Source organism: Pezoporus wallicus, unplaced genomic scaffold (genome assembly GCF_028554395.1).
Source record: "Pezoporus wallicus isolate ANWC-B61680 ecotype Strahan unplaced genomic scaffold, APGP_CSIRO_Pwel_v1 contig_4161, whole genome shotgun sequence".
In the NCBI taxonomy this organism is placed as follows: Eukaryota; Metazoa; Chordata; class Aves; order Psittaciformes; family Psittacidae; genus Pezoporus; species Pezoporus wallicus.
The window spans coordinates 1855733-1877092 of record NW_026639584.1 but is presented as its reverse complement, the minus strand read 5'-3'; the positions used below and the strand labels follow the sequence as shown (position 1 = coordinate 1877092).

General features: G+C 38.4%; 1 protein-coding gene across 3 annotated transcripts in view; it reads left to right on the top strand.

Annotated features, from left to right (window-relative positions):
• The window catches only part of DOCK2 (dedicator of cytokinesis 2), a 167440-nt gene that overhangs the window by 44963 nt on the left and 101117 nt on the right, over positions 1-21360 (top strand). For all 3 annotated transcript variants that reach the window (XM_057415140.1, XM_057415142.1, XM_057415143.1), the window contains exons 26-27: positions 10615-10763; positions 16939-17034. In XM_057415140.1, coding sequence (XP_057271123.1) covers positions 10615-10763; positions 16939-17034 — 245 coding nt within the window. The remainder of the gene's footprint in view (positions 1-10614; positions 10764-16938; positions 17035-21360) is intronic.

Genomic DNA, 21360 nt, shown 5'->3' with positions numbered 1-21360 from the left:
CATGAGTACAGAGGAAGAGAGGATTGCTCTCATCTCATCCTTCTGTGTTGCCAGAGGGGTGTTGCAGTTCTAACTACCTAGGACAGATAGAAATTCAGCTGTATTTGAAGACCTGTGTTGCATTCTGTTGAGCCTGAAACATATATTGTAAGCTATAACTATAATTATCTGTGTCTGTTGTGTTTTGAGACCATTATAGATTTCCTGGACAAAAATCTAGAAAGTAAAATAGTTAGGATTTTTGCTTAGATTAAATTAGGTATATTTTAACCCATATTTGTATTAGTAATTTCAAGTGTCACTTTTTTTTTTTTAAACTATGTGTAGGACTCAAGGTTGCTTGAATCAGTGGAGCTTTCATAGCTATAGCTTGAATATCTACAGACATTGATCCTCTGTTAAAAGCAGAACCAAGCAGCTGATTTTCAAGCAGATCTAATTCTGTATTCACATTTTTTCCCTGTAGTTTACTGTATGTATTTTACAAGTACTGTGTGACACATCATTGCATTGCCGGTTGCTTTTACTGCTATGGCTGCTAAGGTCAGAAGTGCCAGCCTTAATTTTATCTCTGCTTCTTGTGGTGAGTACTATTTAGACCAGAAGGAAAAATATCCTGTCACAAACCTTAGAGGCTCCTGGGTTATAATAACACACTGTTGAACTTCTGATCTTACTGGAATTCAGTCAGGTACTTTCACTGTGTTTGAATCTGAGAAATTAAGTCATGATGTTGTTAACCAGGGAACATTCATTTAAAGATTTTACGCTTCCGTATTTTGATGAAGTTACAGGACAAAACTGCTTCTTGCTGCACTTGTAGAGTTTATAATTTATACGTTCCTGAACCTGGCAATCTCCTTCTTGTTGTTTTTCCCTTGGTGGGAGAAGAGGGTGCAAGCATAACTTTAACCACCCCCAGTGCAGCCCAGTCAGGGTCAGGTAGACTCTTGTAAGTATATTTTCTTTTTCATGAGACCATTCCATTCCAAAGTTGTCACGCCTGTGACAACTTAGTATGCCCAGCAAACCATGTTACTTTTGCCTCAGTGGTGTTACCCGAGTATCTGTTAAGGTGTTTAGTCATCGAGTTTCTCTTTTGGGTGATGATCTTCATAACTTTCACCCAAGTCCTTTCACTGCCACATTACTAAAGGCAGGAGGTCAACTTCAGCATAATCAGTGCTTTATATCTAACTGTAATTTAAGGGATTTTTATTATTATTTATATTTTCATTTTGTATTACTTGATTTTAAACTTTGGGCTGCAATTACTATAGGGAAGGTTCACAGCATGTTTAAGTGGAGGCACCGAAGAGTAGGAAAAGACCAATACACAATTAAGTATTGTGTACACGATGGAGCATTGTGTGCAGTTCTGGTGTCCTCAACATAAAAAGGACATGGAACTGTTGGAACAAGTCCAGAGGAGGCCACGAGGATGATCAGGGGACTGGAGCACCTCCTGTATGGAGACAGGCTGAGGAAGTTGGGGCTGTTCAGCCTGGAGAAGAGAAGGCTGCGTGGAGACCTCAGAGCAGCTTCCAGTATCTGAAGGGGGCCTATAGGGATGGTGGGGAGGGACTCTTCATTAGGGACTGTAGTGACAGGACAAGGGGTAACGGGTTAAAACTTAAACAGGGGAAGTTTAGATTGGATATAAGGAAGAAGTTCTTTCCTGTCAGGGTGGTGAGGCACTGGAATGGGTTGCCCAGGGAGGTTGTGAATGCTCCATCCCTGGCAGTTTTCAAGGCCAGGTTGGATGAAACCTTGGGTGAGATGGTTTAGTGTGAGGTGTCCCTGCCCATGGCAGGGTGCTGGAGCTGGATGACCTTAAGGTCCTTTCCAACCCAAGCTATTCTATGATTCTAAGTACCTCTCATAGTAGTATAAAAAAGTTTCTGTGCTGTGCTATTGCAGTATTTTGCACAGTAAATAACAAACAAGTCATTTTTCTTGTACGTTATTGTGGTTTAAAATAGAAAATTCCGAAGATGTTTTCTGTTAAATACAATTGATTTTAAAATTAATTGGGTAGAGAACCAGCAGTGTGTGGAGGGTGTCGACAGTGCCTGATTCATTGCTTCATGCACGGAGGGAGAAGGTAATTTACGAGAATGAAAGCGTGTGTATTGCATCACTAAGTAAGATGCAGCATGATAATTAAGGTAAGATTGCCAACAGTATCATTAACTAAAGTTCACATTTATCTGCAACAGGTAGGATTTTTTTTCTGCCATGAATATGGATTATATTTAACTATATTGCTAATTACAGTCAAGTCTTTTCATTTGGGTGTGTTTCAAATTATCCGTCTTTCCTCCAGGCTTCAGTATTTAGTCTCTTTCCGTGTAGTTCATACAGTTCCAGTGCAGTTAATTTACCTCCAGTCCCAAAGGTATTGGCTTTATAATTCAATTGGATTTCACATATTGGTCATTTCTTAACCCTACCCACTGATGTTCACAGCATTTGCTAAGGAAGTGGACTTGTGAAAACATGAAAATGTGTTTAAAAAAGTTAAAAAAAGCCAGTGAAACTTGTTTTTGAGAGCCTTGAGGTTAAACTGAATGTATTGGTATGTATTCCCAGGCATTCCAAAGTTTTCACTGTAGACTGTCATGGGCTAGAGTGCAGTTGTCAGGTAGGATGCACAGGCCTGTTGACTGTTACTGCATGTGATCTTTAGAAAGCCCACAGCACTACAGCACTTTCAGAAGCCTTTAAATTACATTGACAGATTTTTTTTGTTGAGGCATTGAGTCCTTGTTCCCACTCTCAAGCTATAATACAGCTTAGAGGGGTTATGAGGTGACAGTTTAGAGGGCTCAAGTGTTTGAGTAGCTGAATGTAGCAAGACCGATGCTTTCAACTGCTTATGCACATTCACCATAACATTTAGGAGCATTCTACCAGGATATATGAGTACACTCACAGGCATTTACCTAGTATTTGCCTTCTGACAATAGGTCCTTGATCAGAGGACAAGAAATCTTAAACTTTTTGCACTTTCTTTTTAGATCATCTGATAATTCATTATTTAAAGGTAGCAGAGGGAAAGAAATTATCGTCTTGTCCTGTATAAGCACCACAATGGGATTTCAGAGTGTCATTTATATATAAGAAACTTTCCCTGGCATATATTCCTTTGTACAGTGGGGTGTAACAGATTATTCTCTGCCTCTTGTGAAATTCCCTATTAGGCTACCAAAGAAAAGTTTCACTAGAATTGTTTCATTTCTATGTAAAACTGCATTTTACATGAAAAATGCATGGAAAATTACTTAAATCACTGTGGATTTTCTTTTTTTTTTTTGGAAACCTAATTGCCAAAATTCCCTGATCATTTCTCCATGCTTGAGAAATCACTAAATTAAGGCATAGCTGTTCACATGCCATTTTTATTGTAGTTAGCGTTTCTGAGCTTATGGTATTTGGAGCTAGATTTTTATTCTAAGCTGGCATGAAATATCCACTGACATTATGCCAAATTTTTTTTTTCCAGTTAGCCTTGGGAGAATTGATTTTTATTGGTGCGAAATGAAAATAGTGTTTGAAGAGACAATAAAACGTGTTTGTATTCACACTGCTGCTTTGGACTTGGTATTCTCTAGAGTTCCACTCCTGATGAGGAGTTCGTGCTGTAGCAGAGCACTGTGAGATCTCCTCCAAAGGGTAGAAAATCTAAGTAGGTCAGACAGATGGTCACTGGCAGGGGTGGGAATAGAGTTTCAGTCTCTTGGCTCAAAATCCAGGTCCTCTGCTCACTGTGGCCGTAGACATAGCTACTGCATGTTCAGCATATGCAAACCACTTGCTGATTTTGGAAGAACAGCAGCAAGAGACATATGTTAGCAGCAGGGGTTAATTTGCCAGATGCCAGAAGAAATATTGAGACTATAGTAATTTTTTTTCCCCTAACTGAGGAACTCTTCCTGTTATGCTGCTGTTTAAAGAAGATAGGTACCTGCACATGCCTGTAATGAGACTCCTTTCTAGAGATTTGCATTTGGGACACGGGTTATGATCTGTCAGGAAATGCAGGTTTGTGTAATATAATGCCAGTGTTGCACAAGGAATATGTTTGATTTCTTTGAAGGATCCAGCTGTAAATCCATGTTGTAATTTTGGATACATGCAAGTCAGGGTCAACTAAGAAAATGTTAAATGATGCCATATAATCTGTGTCAAGCCCGTGTTCTCTCTTCTATGTAACCCAGTTAAAGATGTTGAAACAAGTGTGTTGTCTTTGCATTTAGGACTGTTAAAAGAGATATAAAAAAAATAGAAGGAACATTGATTTCTGATAAAGCATCTTTCAGTTTAATTCTTATTACCAGAATTGAGTTACAGATACTGATTTTATCCAGCCTTGTAATCTTGACTTGTATTTCTACTGATAGGAGTTCTTAAAGCAAAGTTTTACTTTTCATTTTCTGTGCTTGTTTTCCTGCATACTTTCAACACAATTTCTCAACGTGTTAGAACGTTTGAACCCAGGAATTGTTAATGCATTAGCTACTGGAACAAAATAGAAAATACTCACTGTCCATGAATTCCTTTAAAACACAAAACCTTTCCTGTGAATTCATTCTTGAACTTTTTGTTTAGCTTGGAGGAGAGTTGAAGAAACACTTTTCTGAGAGGGTGTTTGTTTTATTTTCTCCTTCCTCCTTTTGTAACACGCAGTAGTGTTTTTGAGGATATAATTCCTTTAATGCATCACTTTAACTCCTGTATTCATTTTTTTGCCATTTCTATTCCTGCAGTATCTTAATATGGACAAGGAAGCCATATGCATATTTGTAGGTGTTTATCTGCATGTATTTGTGATGAACACATGTTTGTCACAGTGAGAAAGCCATTGCTTTCTGCTGTTTGTGGAGTAGTAGGTTCTCAGTATTGCTACTGGTAACTTTTTGTTGGATGTGATGGATTATGGCAATTATTTAGTCACATTTTTTTGAGAAGCTTGATATATGGAAATGTAAATCAAGTTAGGTGAACTCGTTAGCTTTAACAATGAGTTTCTGACCGTGTGTAAAACTTTAAAACTAGAAATAGGAAAGAGAGAACTCAGGTGTGTTACAGACATCGATATGAAGCTTTAGCAGCATTGTGTGTCAATTAAATGGAATGTGGAAACACGCAGATTGGAATTTATTGATACAATCAGAACACAAGGCAAATTGTGAAATCTGCTAGCAAAGAAATGCTTAAAAGCATTCATGGCAGGCTATGATGGCTGGAAAAGGCACTGAACATTTGAAGTGTTGTAGCTACAGCAATGGTAGTGTTAGATGTTGCTCTGGCTGCCCTTGAATACATGGCATTACTCAGCTCCTGTGAGGAGTGAAGAAACTAGAAGATATGCCTGGAAGTGTGGAAGTGGATGTATCCTGCAGTGTATGACTGGGTTGCAGTGGTGTGCTGCGACCATTAACACTGTAGCTGTTCTAATTTCACTTGCTTGGAGTGGTCAGCAGCAATGTTGTATGGTGGCTTCAGAGGATCAACCATTGTGTTTCTCCTTCCTGTGTTAGTACTAGATTCCAGGAGACTCAAATTTGCATATAAAAGTGCTATCAAAATGAGCAGGTGACTTATAGTACCTCTGCTTTCTACGGCTCTCATCTAACTGTGAAATTCCAATTTACATTTAGAAATTAATAAAATATATACAGTTTAAAATTCATTACATTTGTGTTCCCAGCAAGAATTAAATGGCAAATAACAAAGAGGGAAGACTTTTAATAGAAAGATGCCTGCCAGTTGTGACTAGATGTTTGTGAAGGTCCGTGGTGCTTTATTTGAGCACTGGCTGCCATCAGAATTCTCTCCTCCTTGAAAGAATGTTGTTCACTGATTTTATTTTTAAGGCTTTGCTCTAGATCTGTATTCAGATGATACCTGTGTCCTTATTAATACGGCATGCTAGTCTTTAAGTGGGCATGAAGCCATCCTAACAGATGGATATGACTACAGGCATGCCAGGGAATCAAGAGTAGTGTTTCCTAAGGGAGACAAAAGTGGTGTTAAATCTTTATTACCATTTTGGCTGCACAGAGGAGGCAGTCAGGAATGAAGCCCGTCTGTGATCTTTGCTGAAGGAGACCCAAATGTCTTTTGTTTTTAATGACGTTATTACGTTAATGACTTACCTGGTACGGAAGAAATTGTTATCTTCTGAAAGAGAATAAGGTGAATAATGGGGTTCAAACCTCTCTCCCCGCTCCCCCCCCCCCTCCCCCCCCAACATATAACTGCTTAACCTTTTACAGGAATGCATCTACCTGTCTTTATTCAGGAGTGTGCTACCAGGGAACTTCTGAGAAGTGTGGTGGAATTTGTTGTTGATAAATACCTGGACCATATGTCTCTTGGCAGACCTTGGTGAAATAAATGCAAGGGGCTCAAACTGTATTTTGATGTTGTATGTGTTCAAATACAGTTTGGAGCAGTACACATACTCACTCAGCTGCCAACCAACACTCCAAGTCCTTTCCTGCCAAACAGCTTTCCAGCCACTCTTCTCCAAGCCTTGGGTTGTTGTAGCCCAAGTGCATGACCTGGCATTGAGCCTCGTTGAACCTCGTACATTGAGCACAGCACATCGATCCGGCCTGTCCAAAACCCTCTGTAGAGCCTTCCTGTCCTTCAGCTGATCAACATTCCCAGCCAATGTGGTGTCAGCTGCAAACTTACTGAAGATGCACCCAGGAGGGAGTTCAGATCATCAAATACCAGAACTGCAAATTTTACTTCAGCTGTTTATTTTCTCAGTTACTGCCTTCCATGAGGTTTTTATTCCTTTTCCTTCAAACGAGCACTTAGCTCATTTTGCTTACTTAATTTATGCAATGATACCTTCATATCTGAATTTACATACCCATTCAGTAAACATTCATTTTCCCTACATAACAGAGCATTTTCAGATTTTATATAACGTTCTAGTGAAATGGTTTTAACAGGGTTTTTAAGATGAGAAAGCATGACTGCACTTTTGTGTTAATATTGCAGGCTCAGGCTGAGGCCAGGTATTGTTTGCTCCAAATGCTGTTAGTTTTCAGGAACTTTGATTGTTTGTGTTCATGAGAACAGGATGGAATTGCATCCTCATAAAACCTAGTTAATTTACCTTTTTTAAGACTATTGTTTTTTGTTGATGAATAATGTCCTGGAAATACATTAGCTGAGTTCTTTACTCCACACAAAATTAAGGAACTCTGTATTGGCTCAAGTAAAAAGCTGAGTTTGTTTAGCAGACAGTCACAGAATCCAGGCATATGGCCTTAATGTAAACCAAAATAATTAACACAAAAAGACAGTTTCATAATGAAAATATGTTGAGCAATTTCTCCATTATTTACAGTTGCAGGGTTTGTTTTTTTTTAAGGAGACACTATAGCTAAGGCTGGTTAAACAACTTTTGAATTTCCATGGAGTTTGACACTTCAACATTGTTCACATCTGAAAATGCACTGTAAATAATTGATCAGCTGCCTCTGCTAAGTCCTTTTAATAGATTCTGTGTGTATCAAATATGGTTCAAATTTTAATTTCTAATGTAAAGTACAACTGGGAGTAATGAAGCTTGTAGAGCAATTAGCTCATAGAACTGGAGGAAATCCATTGTACCTTCTGCCTCAGCAGTCCGCTCAGTGCTGTAGGAATGTTTAAGAAATATGAGTGGTTTTATGCAAAACAAAAATTATGTCAAAGACTTTTTTGTTTATTTATTATTATTTTTAACCTAAATGCACATGTTTGTGAGGTTTTTAAATGATGGACAACAGAGTGCGTTTTGCATTCTCTGGACTTGGTCCAATTGTGTTTTGAAAACCTCCAAGGACAGAATCTGTGGAAGCTGTTCATTCCACTGCCTGACACTCATGAGAAAGAAGTTTTTCCTTATATCCAGTTGTTTCAGTTGTGAGTCCAATTTTTATTAGGTCCACTTTTGAGTAAGCTAAATGCATGCCATCTTTCAGTAGCAGCCTGGAAATCACTGCAGTCCCATTCTGATTCCTTTTGCAACTTCGTAAGCAAGTTCCTTGCGTGCATCTCACTGAGGTATCATACTCAGCAGCATAGGGACTGCAGGGGGAAGTTACAAGTCTGACAAATAACAGTCCAACTGTGCAGCAGGAATGAAGCAGTCATTGCTGTGTTAGAGAAGTGGGTGTTCGTACTAGTATGTTTAGCAGGGGTTTACACTAATAGGCTTAGGGTCTTTCTTACAACCATCATGAAATGATGTTAGTTAGCAATAAATACTATATATAAAGGAAAAAATATTTTCAGTATTTTCATAGTGGTAAGAACCTTGATAAATGAACTTGTTGTGATATGAATTGTTTCCCCCCTGAACAACGCTGGGCTGTTGAAGGACAGTCTCCACAGATTGCTATGAAACCAGACTGAAAGCTTGTGTTTTAGTTTTTTCACAAGTAGGTTACTAATAATCTAATTTACAACTTGTGCTTATCTATTTCCTGAATATATAAGCCCTTTCTTTATTAACAAAAAAAAAAAGCAAGCCACCAAAAAAACCCGACAAAAAAACAAAACCAAAACCTATCACATTTCATCCAGCTTTAAAGGTATTGAATGTACCTTTTAACACTGCTTATCACGTTTCTTTGGTATAGTTTTTGGTCAAGAAGCTAATGGCACTGCAGTTGTTGCATTTAGAATTAATAGAGGTGGTTCATGTGAGCAAATCAAGACAGAATTTGCTAATTATGAAATTACAGCTCAGTTTCAGAAACGCGTACGGTGTTGAGTGTCTGCAGGTGGGGATGAGGAATCTATTGGCATCGGTGACTTTTGGAGGGCAGTTTGTCTCCAGGGAGGTAAATCTGCACTGGAGTACTTTAGAAGTTTTAGTGCGCTCTGCTAAGTGCTTTGTAAATGCAGCTGTTTGGTTTCTGGATCAGAGGTGTTGTCTGTGTCCTGCAGGAAGTGCAGGAAGCTTTTCTAAGTGCAGAATTGGTCACATAAATGAGATGTAAGTGGTGTGAAATTCCTTTTTATGCTGCTCATTGAATAGGGCTTGTGTTGATATGTGTTCTTTAACCGCTGCTGCACTGGAGAGCTTCTAAGTTAGTCAGAGAGTAAGACTGCACTTGTAGCTTGGAACAAGGGTCATATTAAAATCAGGTAAGTAGTGTTTATTCATGTTGTGGCATTACCAGGAGCAGAGATTCTTTCTGAGGCAAGATATTATGCTCCTCCTTAGACTTGATGAAAAGCTGCTGGCTTTATATGGCTTGGAGCTGTTACTTGAAATAAGAATAATCTGCATGGATAGCTTCTGCTGATTCACCTGCAACATACAGAAATGTACAATCTACTTCCTTTTGTTTTCCTCTCTCTTTCTTTCTTACCCTTCTGTCTTTCTGTACTAGCACCCGTATTTTGGGGGGGTTCTGAGCCTGTCTTGTTTTACATCACAGTGGTTACAGTTTCACTAAGGCTCACCCTTCACTTGTTTATCAGTGAGTACACTCTATGTTCAGGAAATGTGTTCTTAATAGTTGTTAACAGAAAAAATAAGACACAGCCTAATTGTTGTTTGCAGCCATTAAAGTTTTCTGGTTTTGGTCTGTTATTTTCAGAAGCTGTGATACGTGGGGTTGATAGAAATTAGTATCCAATCGCTGGTACAAATATTTTTCCAAAGGGTTAATACAGACAAGAACTTAAGCCCTGGAAGATCAGCTGAGAGGAAATAAGGAGGAACTGCAGCTCACTGTCAATGTGTAGAATGCTTCTTTAGTTCTGTAAGATCTGATTCTGAGGTAGAACCTTCGAAGCTGTGTTCAGCTCTGTCTTCTTCCCAGGTTATTTTTGTAACTATAACAAATCTTTGAAGCATCTGCTCAGCGTTACACATCGTTGTGCTGTACCCTCTTTAATTACATAGCACCGTGTAAGCAAGTTGCTACTTAAATCACTTGGTGACATGTAGCAATTATATTAGGCAAAACCCTGTGAGGTTTATACTTTGGTAGGTAGTGCCTTCAGTGGAGTTACTTCAATTTTGTGTCTTGTCCTCCTGACATTCCCTGTACACATCTCTGTCCTAAAAAGTTCATGTTCATGTGAGATGTAATGCTTGCTCTTTGTGTCAGCTTCCTTAAATAAGGATAAACATATGCATAGGCTGCTTTTTATTAGTCTTTTCCTTATCTGTGTTCTTACAAGGTATGTTTCAAAATGATGCACATAGAACAATTCTGTTGGTGTTTGTGTCTTATTTTCAGAAAGAATAATTTTATATTTCTGGTATTTTTCTTACATTACAATATTTCCACTGCTTACCTGCAGCTATTTCCGGGTGCTTTGTACGTAAAGTGAAAAACTTGTTCCAAAGTGTTTGGGCCAAGTGTCATTATCAGGGTTTTTTTTCTATGTGAGGACTTTAGGACTTTTGGCTTACAAAATTATCACGTAATTTTGAGTATCCCTGAAGCATAATTGGGAAATCAGCAATTCCACATCAGAGAGGACTGTGGCTGTTAGAGCATGTTGTGCTTGACTGTTTGGAGGAGGATTTATTTGTAAGTAGTATTTGATTTACATTTGTTATGATAATTTGCTCTCTTTCAGAATGCAGGGACATTCTGCTTCCTGTGATTACAAAAGAGCTGAAGGAATTACTGGAACAAAAGGATGATCAGCAGCTCCAGGCCCAAGAGAAGAAATACTGTGTTGAATTACTCAATAGCATCCTGGAGGTTCTGAGCTGTCAAGACCCTGTAAGTATTGATGATATAGATGATCCAAGGCTGTGGTAAGCCTGAGCTGATGAGGTAGTAAATTATTGATGCTGATAAATCTCATTTAAATTTTTAATACAAGTCAGTGGCAAATTGAACTTTTCTCCTATTATTCATGAATTTAAGTTAAAGGGCAGTTGAGCTATTAGAAAAGTACTGAAATCTATGCTGTCCGTTCTTATTTCACTATTATATGTTCTTTAAATAGTCAGCTGCTATAAGTCACTGTAGTATTAAATGCGGTGAGGCTGCTATGTTTTGCCTAGCAGAGGATTAGACACCTGGTTTTCAGTAGTAATGTTCAATGGAACCCATTATGTTGTGAAAACTGCTGAGAATTTAAAACACACGCAAAAAAACAGTAGTTCATCTTCAAGAGACGATGCAGATTTCTTTTGAGAGCAACACTGCAGTTTATTTTTGAACTAAAGCGAAAAATCTTGTTTCAAGAATATACACTTTTGACTTGCACTGGGAAATGCTTTCTGTCCCATACTTGCACAGGTGAATGGAAAAGGTTCACTATATGACCACGTTATTATAATAGTACTATTTAGGTGATCTCCTTTGCATACCTTTATTTAGGGTGATCTAGATAACGAGAAGTGTTTTGGTAATTGCCAAACTGGTTTTTGTAGGATTGCCCTTGAACCTTAAAGTTAATGCAGTTTCTATTGAACAATTAATTTCCTGCATCTTTCAGTGACTTTCTAAGAAAACAGATGATTTGACCTGCTAGAGAACAAGACTTCAGGCATTAGTGGCAGACTCATCTCACAATAGTAGTTATAAACCTCACTCTGTTTTGAAAACACTGGCATCTTGTCTGTATTTCTTCTGGTTTTCCATCCCAATTGATAAATCTGTTTGGATTAGTATTTCAAACCTTTTGCCAACTTAACTTTGATATTTTTGCATTGGATTTATTCTGTGAAAATCACCAGGAGCAGACAGAAAAAGACAACGGACAGAAAAGAAACGGCAGTGGTTGATGTGTGTTTGTGTGCTCAGATTTTACATTGTGAGGTGATCTTTGAAGCTGTTACGTTTCGAAAAATATGTTTTCTTTGTCAAAGAAAAAGGTATTGCTTTTCTCTAGTCTTTTGTGCTATGCTGTTTAGGGAGCGGAAGCATGGGAATGATCGGATCCTTGCCTTCAAACCCAGCTGTCTAGGTGCTGGGTTCTGCAGGCAGCAGGTGCATTAAGAGCACAGGTTTATGTTAAGGACATGATTTTGATGAATAGTCTTTCATTGTTAGGCATCTGGGCAAGATGCTTATGTTTCATTTTAAATTGCCTCTACAGCAAGCAACTTTTGGACCTGGATGACATTGTTTTGATTGAATCATGTCCAAAATTAGACTTATAGCTTTGCGACTGTGTGCTTTCAGCACCTGTGAAATGCAGTTGAAGCTCAGAACTTCAAGTAAATTGTTGACAAAGGTCATGGTGAAATCCATGGCTTCTTGTTTCTGTTTTAATTAAAAACACTTCCCTTTTCCCCCTTCACAACAGCTTTGATGCATGCAGTCTGACAGCCCTTCATAAGGTGACTTTGTCTCTAATCTGATCTATATCTTATTGTTTAATATTCACTGTATTAGAACAAGGTTTTCTTTTTAGTGCTTACACTATAAAATATAATGGTGAACTTTGACATGGAAGCTAAAATAAACTCTTGGTTGAGACTGCACGTGGAACTGAGATGTGTAATCCTTTCCTCTCGTGCAGAAGGTGGGAATTGGAAGCAGCTGCATTTTAAGCTGTTGATTCTATTGGCAAACGAGTCTCGAAGCATTTTAGACTTGCCAGAAATTTGTCAAGCGTTTGCTTAAGTTACGGTTGATCTTTAGAGAAAAAGTACTTCAAAGGAACTTAGGGAGCCTGCATGCTCTTTAAGGCCGGTTAGCTTACGTTCTTCTGCAGGCAGTGTTCAGTCAGCACAATGCATTATGAACTATGGGTTTAAAAAAAACCACCCCAAACATCTATCTCCTTTTATGTAGGCTCTTTTTTTCTGTGTATGTCGGGGAAAACCACAAAGTTATCAAACTGGCTGCGTAAGAGCACGAGCAGAATGGATCTGCATGGTATAGCGTTAGCTTTCTTTGTAGAGGCTCCTATGGTGCTGTGGTTTAGGTTTGTGACAAACCGGTGTTGATAACACACCCATGAAAACGTTAGTTATTGTTCAGCATTGCTGGCACAGTGCAGGTGCCTTCTCTGTTTCTCACTGTGCCCCATGCTGGGGCGTAGGCTGGATTTGGGCAAGAGTTTGGGAGGGACACAGCTGGGATGGCTGAAATGAGTTGACCAAAGTGGTATTTCCAAGTGGAAATCTCAAGTACAGGTTGTGTAATCTTATCATTCTGAAGGAGACCGTTTGTCACTGTCCAAATAAATGAGACCTCTGTCATAATCATGGCTGACTCAAGGTAATGAAATCATTCTGAATTTTGTCCCAACCCTGTAGAAGTTTAAATGGAACATGAAAACTAAATCAAACCCTAGCTACTATTACTCTGTGCTGGCATTTTTGCAGAGAGTGAAATTTTGTTTGGTTTGGATTTTCTCTGGAGTTATTTCTGTACCCATGTGTGCATCTATCCCATCAATGAATCTGAAGGCATTTGAGTTCTGTGAGGGAACTTTTCACTGCTGACCTGCATATATCACAAATGAGCTCTGATTGTTTCATGCCTTGCTAAGACATACATTTGTGGTGACCATATTCCATTAAATGAAACAATACAGTTCATGTTTTGCAAGGGAGAATTTATATATAGTGCAAGTTGTTAATTTAGCTTCTGACAAGTCTTATGTTTAACCAAATGGACTGCAGCCAAACGGTGGGGGTTCCAGGTTTCACTAAAACTTGTGTTATTCTTGTGAATTGTGGTCTGCATACAAAATGTATGTTACAGTGGGTTGCTAGGCTGTCTTCTGAAGCTTAGAAACAGTTAAAATGAAAGCTGAAATCTTGTGTATAGGCAATGTGTGAAAACATCTTTTGTTATGTTAGCAATGTCAGTATTGAATGCCTAATTGTTCCCTAGATTATCAAAAGAAAGGTAGACTCAGTTTCATAAAGAAACCGTTCTCATTGATTTGCTAGCACTTCTCTGCAAATTCAAAGGCTTAGCAGAAAATAATCTTTGCGTGCTTGAGTGTGTATTAGATATTTATCCAGGAAAGGTGCGTTATGTGCTTCTTGTGGATTCAGGACCACAGTCATGGTCTAAATGTGTCGTACTTTAGGTTGCTTTACCTTTCTCTACTGCTCTGGTAAATGGTGGCTGGATAAAATTGCACGTGGCAGGCAGCTTGCCATATGCTCCCTGCTGGCCCAGGATGCATTCTTTGGACAGCCAAGAACACTGGTTTGAAACAAAATGCTAAATTTTGACTTGATGCATTGGGGTACGCTTCACAGCAAATCTTGAAAGTATTTAATAAATGCAATGCTCTAGAATAAGGGAGGGCACACAGCTTTCAGACAGGGGTACGCAATCATAAAATGTATTGTTATAGTCAAAGTATAAGAAGAATATACTAGAAAAGCTTAGAAAAGGGAAAGAAAAAACCAAAGCCAACAGAAACCAGGAAAGCTGCTGAGACCTCTGTAAATAAACCAATATTCATCAAGAGTGTGCTCTGAAGAGATATCAAAACCTTACCCAGAGAGGAGCAGCTAATTATTTCCTGTAAGTTGCAGTTGGCATTGCAGTATTGCTGGTGAATATGGAAAGCATTCAAATGCAAAGAACAAATAAGATGCCTTTCACAAAAGAAACACAAAATAACTGCTGAAAAACACAAGCATCTGGAGCAGGCAGATGGATTTCACTGCAAGTGTACCACAGAGATCCATGGCTCTACATCCGTGCTCAACATTGCAGTTTCTTCTGTTTTTCACTGCGTAAACTTTCTCTGTTAAGTAAAGAATGTCTAAATCTGATAAGAACAATACCTGGATGGAAAGCATTTTTTTCCAGTGATTTTCACCAGTGTTTCCAGTAGCAGAGTCACATTTGACAACGTGTTGCATTTCATGTCCTGAAGGCAATGGATGAGATAAGTCTTCTGTATATTTTCTAGTCCAAGAAATTATGCTATTTTGAGCATCTTGGTGTCATTTTTCCTTCCTGTGGCTGGCTCATCGTTTTTGACATGCTTTTTCCCCTCTACTTCACGCTGTCAACATCTGTCTGCTTGTCCTTTTTTCTGACTTCTTGTGAGATGCCATTCCCCTCTGAATATCTTTCATATTACACTCTGCCCCTTGTTCTTAGTTTCAAGCAGGGTGCAGTAACTACTACATTGTATGGGGAAACGGTAGTAAAGAACCTGTGATGCGGTTCAATGTGCCTGTAGTGCATTAGTAGTCTTGCAAAGAGAAACGAGGCGGTAAGAGTGACTTGTGTAGCCCCTTAGTCTGATCAAATTTATAGTGTTTTACAAGGGATGTTTCAAATAATTTTCTTTCTGTCAGTATAATTAGCACCCCAAAAGTGAAAAGCCTGTGCAGATACTGTAGTACCGGGGCAGCTGTTGTTCAACTACAAGCAGAAGCAGCAAGGCTAGATCTTCCTTTTTGTACTGCAAGGCCACTCATCAGGAGAACTAAAATACATTGCTTCTGCAACACAGAGGCCAAAAGGTTCTGGTTGTTGCTCTCTGAACGAGCATTTTCTTTCTGATCCCAACTTTGCATAAGCCTGAAAAATTTGCTTTGCTATGTGAAAAAGTGCAGTTCTGTTCTATTGGAAGGTTTTTCAGGTAATTAACAAAAAATGAAGAGAAAACTATAGAGTATTTGGTTCATAATTCAAGTTGATTGGGGAGAGATGCACTGTGGGTTTTTACTTTTGCTTTCATTGTTATTTCCAGCAGATTTAATATACAAGTGTCAATGAACTGTGTGGGTTTCATATTATTTGATTGGCATAAATCTTTAAACTTATGGTGTGTGTATTGGGAAGCAGAGGAGATGGAAGAGAAATCAGCTTTGGGACAGCAGTGCAATAAATGTGTGCTCTCTGCAGCAACTGTCAGGTGTAGTCTTTTTATAGATACTGGACTATACTTAAGAAATTTAAATTAAAGAAAGAAAACACAAACCATATAGTAACTTCTGAAATGCTGCGACAGGAGAGAGCATCATTTAAGCTTAGTCATAGTCAAAGGGCAAAATAGGACTAAATGGTGATAATGAATAAATGGCTTGATATGAGGATGATCTCTGTTCCAAGGGTTGCTGGCCTGATCTGAGTTAATCAAAACAGGAGCGACAAAAGGGACAATGTTGGATATTTCAGAGGAGAAACAGTCAGAAGCAGTTTCTCCTGGCATGATACTGGGGCTCAGTCACCTCAAATACTTCCAACAAATCACCATGGCTCTGTGGCTGCGATGCTCTCTCCATGTCACTGTTTGTGACATTACAAAGGTGCCTTGTTCCCTGTAAGCTACTTTGATTTTTCTCTCAGAAATGTGTTTAGAATTTCCTTTCTTTGGTTGTTGCACGCTGATTTCCAAAGTTGTCTAGTCGGTGAAGGTGATGAATGTTAAGGTTATACCCCTCTGCTGAGTGTTTGAAAGCAATCAGATGTCCTTTTGCAGCAACATGACCAGTACTTTGGCAAGGGGGCCAGAGAGCAAATCATCTTCAGTTTGCTCCCTAACACAGCTACAAAGTGAAATGAAGATCGCTTTGTCCTGGAATAATGATATACTTTGTGACTGCAAGCTAAGAATATTACTGAGCTTCAGACCCCCCTGAGGCCCATTGACCGATGTGGAGGACTATGGTAGAGTTTGCTTCCATTTTCTCTTACCAGGGAGTCGCTGTTCAGTTACAGGCTGCTCAGTGACTGGGAAAACATGAGACCCTTGAGTGAGGGGTAGGAAGTGACTGTTTATAATGAAAAACAGTTGTGGTAAGATAGGGCTAAAATTGGGCTGCACTACTTGAAATGAGTATTACACTGGAATTGCTGGAACTAAGGAACATTGTGAGCAAGAAGAATTAGTGTTCTTTTAATAGGATGGTTATGTTCTACAACTTGAACTGTCAGCATGCAAATAATTGGTCTCTCTTTCTTTTACAAGGCATACAGATTTAATATCAAAACTGTTATCTTTTGTTAACAGGCATCAACTTATAAGCACATTCAGGAAATAATGGTGCAGTTATTGCGCACAGTGAACAGAACTGTTATTGCAATGGGACGAGATGATCCCTTAATCGTGAGTAATGTTTTAATATATTTTTAATGCTTTGCAAGTGATTTGATACCCCTCTTGGGGAAAAAAAAAAAGGCAAATATAGTATTTGTGGGGTCCTTGTTTGAGGACCTTTTAGATTTAAAATGAAAGGGCTAAAGCTTTTCTCTTGTTTCATTTGCTGTAGTTGGATACTGGGAGATTTGTGCATTTCTTAAAAAGAAAAACCCCAGACAATAAAACTCAAGTTATTTGTTTGCAAAAAGAAGGCTGTTTCACAAGCTTACATAAAGTGCACACTTTAACACACTGAAAATAATGTTTCCAGTAATCTGAAGGGGAAGTAAAACTATAAAATAGGTTATTCTGAACAGTTTACATAAATAACGGGGGCATGCTGTGTTTCTCCCATTTTTTCCACATGCTTTACTTTTTGGTGGGTTGGAGTTGCTATGAAACAGCTCTGTTCCTTGCTCTGTTTCTGGAGAAGGATGATGATACTCTAATACCATGTTATACTAATAAAACGTTGCTATTTACAAGACCTTGCATGCGATTGGGTACTGGATTGTTGCCTTTATCTGAGTGGTTTTGCTTTCTGGCAGGGTTAAGCAGGTTAATTTTCAAATTCAGGTGTCCTTTTCACAGCGCTCTTGGTTATTGGCTGAGAGGGAGTGAAAAGGATTTGGGGTTACAGTTTCCTTTATTTTTTCTCGCTACAATGCCAGTTGAATTAAGGGAAAGTGCTGCAATGTGTTCAGCTGGTAATGGCATGCTGTAAACTCGGGCATGTAATTACTGGAAAAAGTCAGGCTCGGAGGAGATAATCCCGTCAGGAGAAGGTGCTGGTGATGCAAAAGTAGTTTGTGTCTCTGCAACTACTGCAGAGAAGACTTAGATGCCAGTCTTGACTTTGTTGTGATGTTTGGCAATTGAAAGCTTTAACAGCAGCTTGGTTATTTTCAGTATTAAAAAAAAAGCCTTGGCTGTTTAGTTCTACAAGTGCGTCTAAACTTGTAACAAAGGGACAAGTTCATTGTCTGAAATTGGCTCTTCAAGCTTTACCTTAAGTGCTTGATGAACTTTAGACTTTCGTTTAAAGGGTGCTGTGATGCAGTAGATTAAGTCTGACTGCAGTGATTATAGCAGGAAAACATATCTAGAATACAGAAATACTTGTCTTCAGTATTGGCTTGGTTAGGTAGATAAAAATACCATGAATACAGCATATGTTCTTGACTTTGTTCACCATATCATTTCAGCATGATGGAAAGGCTGCAGTTCTGCTGCACAGAAAAGGTTTTAGGCAATATTTGTGTAAGTTACTGTGCCATAAAAGATTTTGCTGAAAAGAAAACAGAGTGCTCTGTTAACCGGGGCTACTCTAGATAGCATATTGGTGCAAAAGGCAATACTCACTGGGGGAATAATGGCCTGAGAAAGCATTGGGCAGAGCTGCGGTACTTGGAGAAGATGATGGTCTACCTAAGAGTTACAGCTTTTATGTTCAGCATTCATATTGTAATCCTTTCTCTACCTAGAGAAGTTGAGGGACCTGTTTGCTTATTTACCTTTTGTTTTCCTTTTCTAAAGGACAATTGTTCATTTCCTTTGTAATCCAAATGCTGTTTGTTATTAACTGACTCCTGAAACCCAGGAAAAATATCTCATTTTATTGCAAAAGATAACACCACATTTCAAGAACCTAGAAATTTACAAAACATACATTAGACAATACATTTCCTTAGGAAGATGTTTGGTATCTAAGCTATTAGAATTACTCAGTATTGTTGCTTTTTTGGAAAGAGCTCAAAGTACACAAAACTATAAAAGCCCTACTTGAACTGCTGTTTTATGACAGAGAGAAATCAGTATTTTATTCATACAGTCTGAATTCCTTAATTGAGTTTGACTCCAGTAAACAGCAATTTCCAATACAGTCATTCTGGAATGTGCCATGTTCCGTGCAGCTTTTTAGCACTAATGTATTGTAGCTGTCATTGAAATGTGTCTTTCAGAGAAGGCTTCAATATTTTGTATGCAAGTGCTGTCAGCTGTGGTTTGCTGTTGGGTTCTTTTTGTCTGTGTGTGTTTTTAGGTTTTATTTAAGACTGCGTTTGTATGTATATCCAGCATCTGTTTTCTACTCTGAGAACTGGTCTAGGCATTACATCTTAGTTTTGTAAATGAGAGATTTTTATAGCCAGTACCATTCTCTTCCAATAATCTACTAATTCCTATTGCTTTTCCAAGCCCAACATCATAAATTGCATAGTGTGTCTGGTAATTTTTAGATTTCCTATATGAATTAATAATACCAAAAACTTTAAAAAATATTAAACAATAAAAATAACCCCCAGTGCTTACATATGAAATCTTGACATAGCTCAGATTCTCCCATTAGGTGTTACAAAGCTGTTTAATCGTAGGTGTTTTGCGTTGCTAGGATATACAGATTTCTATGTTGAACGAGCCTAAACAAAACAGATAGCAACTCTGCAGTCTTCCCCTCTTGCTGTGGCTGATGCGTACCCTGACTTACACATTCCCACTCTTCCCTTTCAATGTAACATATAGCCTTTTGCTCCAGTGTTGCCTCTGAAGTTTCATGTAGAAAGCATGTTGTGTGTGTTACGTGTGAAGTCTGGTTGTAGCCCAAAAGATCAGTTCACTGCAGAAGACTTGCTGATTTTGCTAGTGTTATGCCTGTTGGTATTGCTTATGATGATACCTTTACCTTTACAGAGGATATTAATATTAAAATGTTATTATAGTACATAAGAAACATTTACACCCTAGTAAATCCTTCATTGTCTCATTATAGACCAGTGCAACATAGGAATGTTCTTGGCATGCCAGCATAAGCAGTACATGTATTTGAGTGTAATATAAGATGTTTTGATTTAATAATTTAATTCTCACCTTTGTTATTGAAGAGGTTTTCTGTCTTGCTAAAGGCAGCCTTTTTTGCTCGTAAAAATTCGTAGAAGATTTTTCTTCTGAAAAGCCTCTAAAATAATGATAATTTTATGCCTGTCGTTTCTGCACTGACTGAACTCAGCATGGAAATGTTTTTTAACACTGTCAGTCCTGTCCAAGTGTAATAAATTAAGCCACGTCACTTTGCATGCACTCTTCTACATGAACACCACTAGTTCTAGCAAAAAACTTAGTTCTTCAGACAACATTCTGTGCAAAATTGGTTTTAATGTGTTTTCAAATGTGTAATTAACCCTAAGAATTCAAGGAAACAGAAGTGTGCAAAAAGCATACAGACATCTTTAACTAACATTGTACAATTCATACAGCATGATTTAGAAAAATAGGATCCAGGAGTTAATCTGTGGAACACCCTGGCACCGTTTGAACTGATTAACCAGAGTCACATCCAAGAAAAGGTCTGCAGGACATTCCACTAAACATAAAATACATCATTTGGGCTTTACAGTGTGCCCTTTTGGAAAACCTGCTCCTTTCTTCCCCCCCCCCCATATGAAAGATATCTGTGTTTTCATGAGGAAAATAGTCTCATCAGCCCTAAAGTAGATTACATTGGCATACTCTGTGCTAACTGGTAACTCTGCTGTTTCTGAAGGAAGGAGATAGCTCCATTGACATCAGATGAAATCTTTATAGCACTTATTTTTTTTTTTTATAAAATGCAGATTAGTTCATTAAATATATTAACTTATTTATATCTTAAGGCCAAAAAAAAACATGTCTTTTGGTGCAGTGGTACAGGTAGGTGATAGACAAATTGGGCAAGTGGTTTAGCAAGACAGTAGCCAGACTGGTTATACTCCTCACTCCATTGCATGATGACATCTGAGGCATTGTGTCCTGTTGTAGGCTTCCAAGTAGATGAAATTCACCAACTTACTGGAGAGAAACCGCCAAGATGACTGTGGGATGCAGCACATAACATGTGAAGAGAGGCAGTGAAAACTGGATATGTTCAGACTTGAAGTAAAGGCTTAGGAAAGAGGTTTTATTATCTGTCTACTTCCTCTTAAAAATAAAATTGAATGGGAAACAAGTAACGGACACAAGTTTTAGAGCCCAAAATATAGAGATTAGATGTTAGGGGGGAAAAAAATGGCAGCAGTTTTCCCCAGGAGGTTATGTTTTTTTGTCTTTGGAGATCCTCAGAACTCAAATTCACCTGATTAGACCTTGCTTGAGTAAGGGGGTTAAACCTAGAATGACTGAGTTATGATTCTCATTCTTTTCAGAGTAGTCACTGAATCATCTAAATGATTGCTTTTTAAGCTGAACCAGTGAAAGGAGGGAGTAAAACCAAGCCTGAAAGTCTTCTTCTGTTGTTAAGTATTAGCTGATAACAACAACAAC